Source organism: Dicentrarchus labrax, unplaced genomic scaffold (genome assembly GCF_905237075.1).
Source record: "Dicentrarchus labrax unplaced genomic scaffold, dlabrax2021, whole genome shotgun sequence".
NCBI classification, from domain to species: Eukaryota; Metazoa; Chordata; class Actinopteri; family Moronidae; genus Dicentrarchus; species Dicentrarchus labrax.
In genome coordinates, this window is record NW_026136788.1 from 4,601 (window position 1) to 14,101 (window position 9,501).

Consider the following 9,501-nt stretch of genomic DNA (forward strand, 5'->3'; position numbering starts at 1 on the left):
TAGAGCCGGAGGATCTGTCCTAGGTTTCTGCCTTTTAACAGGCAGTTTTTCCTTGCCCTTGTCGCCAAGTGCTTGCTCATGGTGGTACTGTTGGGTCTCTGTAATTAATGTTAAAGAGTTCGGTCTAGACCTGCTCTATTTGAAAAGTGTCCTGAGATAACTTCTGTTATGAATTGGCGCTATACAAATAAAATTGAATTGAATTGAATTGAATAATGTGAGCTCATTCTTCATGATTCCTCCACAGAGTGGACCAGGAGAGCTCAGAGGTTCCCAGTGGTCAGTCTGCCCAGCAGCATCAAACACACCTGGACTCCATATTTATGGTCTGTACATGGACAACAACTACTTTTACATCTATTGTGTTCACAATAATCTCCATGCTGCACTTTTTAGACCAGTGGATTGTCAGTCTGTCCAACATGGATCTGATGTTTGCTTCCATGATTTGACTTTGATTGAGTCATTCATATAATATTCTGTTCCAGCTGCTGGAGGACAACATTGTCACTTTTGTGAAGAACGAGCTGAAGAAGATCCAGAAGGTTCTGAGTGTAGATTACCCAGAATGCTCAGAGAGTCAGAGGGAGGATGAGGAAGTGTTGGAAAGTGAGGATGATGAGCAGAGGAGGAGCAGCAGAGAGGCATTTCTGAAGATCACAGTGCACTTCCTGAGGAGAATGAAGCAGGAGGAGCTGGCTGACTGTCTGCAGAGCAGTAAGAGGATTTCTCTAAAGATTTAACTCGCTGGATAAATGAGACATTTACTGATGTCTCAACAGACGGACCAAATTATATTCACATACTCATTCTTTAAAACCAAAATTGGTCACAACTCACAAATTAAAATGCATAACAATGCCATGATAATTCATTGTATTGAAAATTTCAAAAGAATCATATTTTATTTAAATATACAGAGAGAGACCACTCCTTTTCTTCTGGCTGATGTGTTGCTAACTTCTGTTTCAGTAGTTTATAAAATGTTATGGCAATTTGTGATGTATTTTTTTAAAGGAAGGTTTCACACCGCCACCTGACTGCACAAGGGTTCACAGAAAACATGGTTCCTTAATAGCGGCTGCCGCCAGGTGTGTGCCGCCAACAGTTTAACACAGAGAAATGCAGCAGGGCAAAATCTGTGTGCTTGGATGTGGGCAACAACCACTTCCACTCACTGAAATGACTGGTGGCAATAAATTAGCTCCATAACTTTTGGTCTCAGTGAGAAACAAAATAGATATTTTCTATCTGAGCTGAACATTTTTCTGCTTTAGGGGAATTAAATTGTCATATTTTGTTTATCAATCACTTAATGATCATATTTTCTGTGTCTTCATTAAGAACATCTTGTTGGAGTTTGTCAGCGTGAACTTAAATCTAACCTGAAGAAGAAGTTCCAGTGTGTGTTTGAGGGGATTGCTAAAGCAGGAAACCCAACCCTTCTGAACCAGATCTACACAGAGCTCTACATCACAGAGGGAGGGAATGCAGAGGTCAATGATGAACATGAGGTCAAACAGATTGAAACAGCATCCAGGAAACCAGATAGACCAGAAACAACAATCAGACAAGAAGACATCTTTAAACCCTCACCTGGAAGAGATGAACCAATCAGAACAGTGATGACAAAGGGAGTGGCTGGCATTGGGAAAACAGTCTTAACACAGAAGTTCACTCTGGACTGGGCTGAAGACAAAGCCAACCAGGACATACAGTTCACATTTCCATTCACTTTCAGAGAGCTGAATGTGCTGAAAGAGAAAAGGTACAGCTTGGTGGAACTTGTTCATCACTTCTTTACTGAAACCAAAGAAGCAGGAATCTGCAGGTTTGAAGAGTTCCAGGTTGTGTTCATCTTTGACGGTCTGGATGAGTGTCGACTTCCTCTGGACTTCCACAACACTGAGATCCTGACTGATGTTACAGAGTCCACCTCAGTGGATGTGCTGCTGACAAACCTCATCAGGGGGAAACTGCTTCCCACTGCTCGCCTCTGGATAACCTCACGACCTGCAGCAGCCAATCAAATCCCTCCTGGGTGTGTTGACATGGTGACAGAGGTCAGAGGGTTCACTGACCCACAGAAGGAGGACTACTTCAGGAAGAGGTTCAGAGATCAGGAGCAGGCCAGCAGAATCATCTCCCACATCAAAACATCACAAAGTGTCCACATCATGTGCCACATCCCAGTCTTCTGCTGGATCACTGCTACAGTTCTGGAGGATGTGTTGAAGACCAGAGGGGGAGGAGAGCTGCCCAAGACCCTGACAGAGATGTACATCCACTTCTTGGTGGTTCAGTCCAAAGTGAAGACCATCAAGTATGATGGAGGAGCTGAGACAGATCCACACTGGAGTCCAGAGAACAGGAAGATGATTGAGTCTCTGGGAAAACTGGCTTTTGAGCAGCTGCAGAAAGGCAACCTGATCTTCTATGAATCAGACCTGACAGAGTGTGGCATCAATATCAGAGCAGCCTCAGTGTACTCAGGAGTGTTCACACAGATCTTTAAAGAGGAGAGTGGACTGTACCAGGACAAGGTCTTCTGCTTCGTCCATCTGAGTGTTCAGGAGTTTCTGGCTGCTCTTCATGTCCATCTGACATTCATCAACTCTGGAGTCAATCTGCTGGCAGAACAACAAACAACATCCTGGTTGTCTAAGGTCTTCAAAGACAAACCTAAACTAGAATATCTCCACCAGAGTGCTGTGGACAAGGCCTTAGAGAGTCAACAAGGATACCTGGACTTGTTCCTCCGCTTCCTCCTGGGTCTTTCACTGCCGACCAATCAGACTCTCCTACAAGGTCTGCTGACACAGACAGGAAGTAGCTCAGAGACCAATCAGCAGACAGTCCAGTACATCAAGAAGAAGATCAGTAAGAATCTCTCTGCAGAGAGAAGCATCAATCTGTTCCACTGTCTGAATGAACTGAATGATCGTTCTCTAGTGGATCAGATCCAACAGTCCCTGAGTTCAGGAAGTCTCTCCACAGATAAACTGTCTACTGCTCAGTGGTCAGCTCTGGTCTTCATCTTACTGTCATCAGGAAAAGATCTGGACGTGTTTGACCTGAAGAAATACTCCTCAGAGGAGGCTCTTCTGAGGCTGCTGCCAGTGGTCAAAGCCTCCAACAAAGCTCTGTAAGTACAGACAGAGTTGGATTTCTGTATGATCACTTAAATATTCTGCTATCTTTTTGACTTAGAGAGATTATAAAGACATTATATATCACCAACGTTGGGAACTCCTCACCAGTGTTGGGCAAGTTACTTTTAAAAAGTAATTAGCTACTTCTTCCAAAAAGTAACTAAATTACTTACTCAGTTACAAATTATAAAAGTAACTAGTTACTTCAAGAAATAACGTTTACTTTCAAACAAGTTTTTAAATGCTCAAATGTGACCCCCTCTTTAACGGAACTCAAAATACATGTTCAATTATTTATGATAAATCTGAATATTATAATGAAATGGACACTTAATACAATACATCATTAACAGAAACGAAAATGTACACAAATCTAAACTAGCCTCCAATCAAATGCCATGTATGTAGATATTATGTTTATATAGTGGATCGATACAAATAACACAATAGATGTTTTGGAACTTTTGATATTTATTGGCCCTCAACAGGCCACAACTGGGCAAAATTAAATTATGCTTGTTAAGCACTATACCAAAAATAAATAACAAATAGCCTATTATTTGGGCTCGCCATACCTTTCTCTCGTTGACTGACTCGCTTGTGTTGTTCGTTTTGTGTCCGACTATGCGTGCTTTCAAACACCCGCCCAACTCTACCTTTGATTGGTTTACCATGAAATTTTACTCAACCTCAGCCAATCGTCAGCATTTATGCGCTTGTCTCATTCACTGCCCACTAACTAAAGAAGAACAGTAAAAAAAAAAAAGTCCTGCCTCTCAGCTCAGAGATCTAGTTGGTCTGATGAAAGAAACAGCTTATGGTAAGGCGCCGCCTTTTTTGGTAGTAACGGTAACGGCGTTATTAAGATGGGAAGAGTAATCAATTAGATTACTCGTTACTGAAAAAAGTAACGCCGTTATTCCCATCACTGCTCCTCACTCGCTGATATCATTTTTACAGAACTAATTTAAAGTGTTTTTGGTTTTGGCTGAGTGATAAAGTGCTGGTCACAAATGTTATTTTTCTTATTGTTGATCATTGTCTCTACAGACTGAGTGACTGTAACCTCTCAGAGAGAAGCTGTGAAGCTCTGTCCTCAGTTCTCAGCTCCCAGTCCTCTAGTCTGAGAGAGCTGGACCTGAGTAACAACAACCTGCAGGATTCAGGACTGAAGCTGCTTTCTGTTGGACTGAAGAGTCCACACTGTAAACTGGAAACTCTCAGGTCAGGATTCGTCAACCTGTTCAACTGATAACCACTTTAAACCTGAATTATGTTGATGGATACAATTGTAATCTTCCTAACATTGTCTTAAATCATTCTTTTGTTTATTTAGTTTGAGTCTCTTTCCTTGAACATGTTTATTATGTAATGTGTTGTTCTGTGTGTTTGCAGGCTGTCAGGCTGTCTGATCACAGAGGAAGGTTGTGCTTCTCTGGTCTCAGCTCTGAGCTCCAACCCCTCCCATCTGAGAGAGCTGGACCTGAGCTACAATCATCCAGGAGACTCAGCAACAAAGCTGTCTGCTGGGCTGGAGGATCCACACTGGAGACTGGACACTCTCAGGTATGAGGCGGATCAATACAGTAGTAGTAGTCAGGTGACAGAGGAAAGGTGATGAAATTTCTGTTTTTCTGGACCGATGTCTTGTTTCAACATTGGAAAATAGGACAGTGGTTTATCCTGATGGGTTGGTGAGCATCATGGCGGGTTGATATTTGTCAATGTTGTCACGCTGCAGGTTTGTGGGCTCATATCATAAATAGTTTGGGATATTTTGATGGATGTCATCTGCCATCAGCGTGTGTTACCTTTTAGTCCAGAAAAACTAAAGGCGTCACCTAAACTACAATTCAGTTCAGTTCAGTTCAGTTTTATTTGTACGTCACCAATTCATGACAGAAGTTATCTCAGGACAGTTTTCAAATAGAGCAGGTCTAGACCGAACTCCTTATAACATTATTGACAGAGACCCAACAGTTCCCACCATGAGCAAGACCTTGGAGACATCGGCAAGGAAAAACTTCCTTTTCCGCCCTGAAAGAGAGAGAGAGAGAGAGACAGAGAGACAGACAGAAAAGACAGACAGGGAGGATTGATGGTAGAGAAGGTCAGAGACAAAGGTGCACAGCAACAACTATACTTATAGAAATGACTGATGACGATGATTAACCTGAAGAGGATGATGACAACAACAACAACAACGATGCGCAATAATAATAGTAACTATAATAATGATTATAATGATAATAATAATGGATGGTTCAGGACTCACCTGATCCAGCCCTAACTATAAGCTTTATCAAAGAGGAATGCGTTAAGCCTACTCTTGAATGTGGTGAGGGTGTCTGCCTCCCGAACCACAACTGGAAGCTGGTTCCACAGGAGAGGAGCTTGGTAACTGAAGGCTCTGGCTCCTGTTCTACTTTTTAGAGACTATAGGAACCACAAGTAGCTAGGCTAACATACTCTTCATGGCACAGCCAGGTCTCAGTAAGACAGTAAATCAGTATCATAATCTGATATTAATTCATTGACTAGAACAGCTTTAGAGGACAGAGACCTGATCACACAGCCAGTTTGAGCTCTAATCTGTTCACAGTGTGAACTAGTTAGCAAAGCACAGACTCTTAAAGTGACAGTACAGGTATTAACACTAAAGTTCAAATATACTGTTCAAATGTATAAAACATGTTATGAACTTCATCAAACTCAGATTCTTGGATATTAGTCAGGACTTTGTTTCAATCAAAGAAAATAAAGATATACTTTCAACCTGGTTACATTAGACACAACTACTTTAAACCTGCATCAACTGAATTCTTTGTCCACTTGGGGTTCAGTTTATAATCATTTCATTTACTGACTGACTGGTAGAGGAAACTGAGTCTGAACTTTATGATGATCATCAATATAATACTGATAATAATAATATATCATCAATAAGTGAACATAATGAGCTGTAGCCATCGGCCAATCAGAAGAAGCTCCACTGAACTGAAAGACTATCAGCTGATTAATAATAAGTGCTCCATGTGAAGATGTAAGTCCATTTGTAGAGAATAAGCTCTGTGTATGAGAGTGATGTAATGTCCATGTTTCCATGCTGCTCTGACCCCCCTCCTCCTTTCAGGGTGGAGCCTGCTGGAGTCCGATGGTTGAGACCAGGTCTGAGGAAGTGTAAGTGTGAAAACAAAGCAGCACACATTCAACCATCTTCACACTGTGACATCACTCATTCACAGCTCTGATGTCATCATCAAAGTGTCAATCAATGATCAGATGATAGATCAATAACTGCAGCTGTATTGTGTCTTGTTCTCTCCATCAGATTCCTGTGAACTCACAGTCGACACAAACACAGTGAGCAGAAACATCAAACTGTCTGACAACAACAGGAAGATGATTCATGTGGAGGAGGATCAGTCATATCCTGATCATCCAGACAGATTTGACTGGCCTCAGCTGCTGTGTAGAAATGGTCTGACTGGTCGCTGTTACTGGGAGGTCGAGTGGAGAGGAAGAGTTTATATATCAGTAAGTTACAGAGGAATCAGCAGGAGAGAAAACAGTGAAGACTGTTTATTTGGAAGGAATGATCAGTCCTGGAGACTGGAGTACTCTGATGGTGGTTACTCTGTCTGTCACAATAACAGAGAAACATTCATCTCCTCCTCCTCCTCCTCCTCCTCCTCCTCCTCCTCTGGTAGAGTAGCAGTGTATGTGGACTGTCCTGCTGGCACTCTGTCCTTCTACAGAGTCTCCTCTGACACACTGATCCACCTCCACACCTTCAACACCACATTCACTGAACCTCTTCATCCTGGGTTCTGGTTCGGGTCTTACAGTTCCTCAGTGTCTCTGTGTCCTCTGTAGGAGGGAGAGAGAAACTTTCTCACTGTTGACCAGATAGTTCAGTCTGTACAGGATCACACACAGCTGATGTTAGTTGGTACCAACCTGATGTGTTTACTGTAATAGAGGAGGAAGAGGAGGCTGAAGGAAGAGAAGAGCAAAGGATGCTGGGATGAAGGGATCATGTGTGAGGGTAATGTGCAGCCTGCAGACATAGAGATGAAAGAAATGATAGAAAGAATTGATCTTCTTCTATAACTCTGAGAAAAATGAACATTTTTAGGATCAAATGTGGCTGCTTGTATTTCAAATCTTCTTCTTTTTGAAAGCACAGTTAGAGGGAAAGAGTTTTTATGACTCAAATATTAAAGTGTGAACAAATATTCAACTTTGAGTCTAAAACTGAACTTTGTTGCCTGTTCAAATGTCAAACAAGAGTCTTTCAGGATCAAATTCAGCATCTGTGTAAAAATAGTTCCAAGGTGTAAAGAGTGGCTTTGATTTGAACAAACTAAATTCATCATCAATTCAGTTCATTGTTGCTGTGCTACTGTCTGTCTGTCTGTCTGTCTCTCTCTCTCTCTCTCTCTCTCTCTCTCTCTCTCTCTCTCTCTCTCACCCCAACTGGTCGAGACAGACGACCACCCACCTAGAGCCGAAGGATCTGTCCTAGGTTTCTGCCTTTTAACAGGCAGTTTTTCCTTGCCCTTGTCTCCAAGGTCTTGCTCATGGTGGAACTGTTGGGTCTCTGTAATTAATGTTAAAGAGTTCGGTCTAGACCTGCTCTATTTGAAAAGTGTCCTGAGATAACTTCTGTTATGAATTGGTGCTATACAAATAAAATTGAATTGAAAAATTGAATTAAATGTTGATCAAAATGTATTATAATGGGTCTCTGTTGAATAGTCTCACCCCCCACAACATTTAGGCATTAGTTCATAGCATAAGTCTTTACATGCAAAATGGTTGAACACGCATATTTTTATACATTTCCATTAGACTTTTTTTCTAAATCTGTCCTGAATTGGTAAATTGCTCCCAGGTGAATCTTGACTTTCTCTAACGAATCAGTCAACTGGCAAGTATATATATAGCCGGAGCACAACACCATGTTACAATTTCTGACAATGGAAGGACAAAGAATTGGACGGGGTCAACAGCCAGAGAGAAGAAGAAGAGGAAGAAGAGTGAGGCTGCGTGGCGGAGGAGTTGGGAGGCAAAACAGAGGAAGAGGCAGAAGAGGCCGAGGACATATGCGCGTTCCTGATGAGATAAGAGCTTGTAGACCATGTTCTCAATCATGGAAAGTATATGATCGCCAGCCACATACACAGACGACCCTTCTGGCTGCCATGGATGCGGCGTGTGATGACATCACAGCAGATGCCTGCAGAGGCTGGATAAGACGCTCTAAAAGATTCTTTCCACGCTGCATCGCAAGAGAAGATATTCGTTATGATGTGGATGAGAATTTGTGGCCCAACAGACAAGAACATCAGGAGGTGTAGGAAGACTGCACTGTAATTTCTACAGCACTGCATGTACAGGAGACATTTCTACTTTTGTTTTTTTTTGTTTTTTTCTTTGTGCTATGCAGTGCTGTCTTTTCCTTTCTGTATCACAATGACATGTACAAACAGTAAAAACGTAAATGTGAATCTTGTCCAGTGTCTTGCAATCAAACTCCCACATACACTAAGGTGTAACCTACAATTTACAATAATTGTCGTCAAAACTTTAGCAATAGTTTACATCAGAACATCCCTCCAGAGTACACTGTTATATTGACAACATGACTAAGCAATTTGACTGTCTTATCCGTACACAATGACACAAGGACTTGTCATTCTGATGGCACTGACATTTTCATTGACACGGATATTTACTTTTGAGAGATGAACTAAGGATTTTTTTGAGCAAGAGAGTGGCCTTTGCAGGTAATCGATGGTGTTTTGCTATTTGTACGAATTGTTTTGAGAAATGCACTTACTGTTTTGCAAGTGTCGAGGATGATTCGAGAAATGTACCAAAGCGACTGAGAAAAACTTTAAAATGACATTTCCTTTCACCACTAGGTGGCGCTCTCACTATTAGTGAATATTATCACATAGACGTGTTCAGGGCAGGACTCTTATCAAACATGTAAAGTTTCATTACGATCGGATCATGTACACTGAAGTTATGACAACTCCCTCTTTCACGGCGAGTCGTTGAAATTCCACACAATGACCAGTGTTGTAAAAAGCACAACTTTTAATCATGAATGTCTTTAGATTGCACTGATTAAACTTGAACTTTGTCGGCTGTATGTTGGTGGGCATCAGAAATGTTTGATATCTGTATATGTTCATTGTACAGAGGTCATATATGACGAGAACTGCCTTTCTGTATGTGTGATATCCTTTAAACTGGAGAGTGTCAGAGGTTAGAAGAGATCATAGAGAGTGGGATCAACTGGAGGCCTTCTCCTCTGGGGTTGAAAACAGAGATTTAT

The 9,501-nt window shown here is 41.6% G+C and overlaps 1 protein-coding gene across 1 annotated transcript; it reads left to right on the forward strand.

Moving 5' to 3' along the window:
* Nucleotides 1-238: 238 nt before the first annotated feature.
* Nucleotides 239-8,665, forward strand: LOC127359845 (NACHT, LRR and PYD domains-containing protein 3-like; the record flags this gene model as incomplete). Its single annotated transcript, XM_051394095.1, has 7 exons — nt 239-326; nt 489-717; nt 1,345-3,145; nt 4,203-4,376; nt 4,548-4,718; nt 6,286-6,332; nt 6,484-8,665. Coding segments are annotated over 7 exons (3,055 nt in total), but the record flags the coding sequence as incomplete, so codon positions are not given.
* Nucleotides 8,666-9,501: the final 836 nt, after the last annotated feature.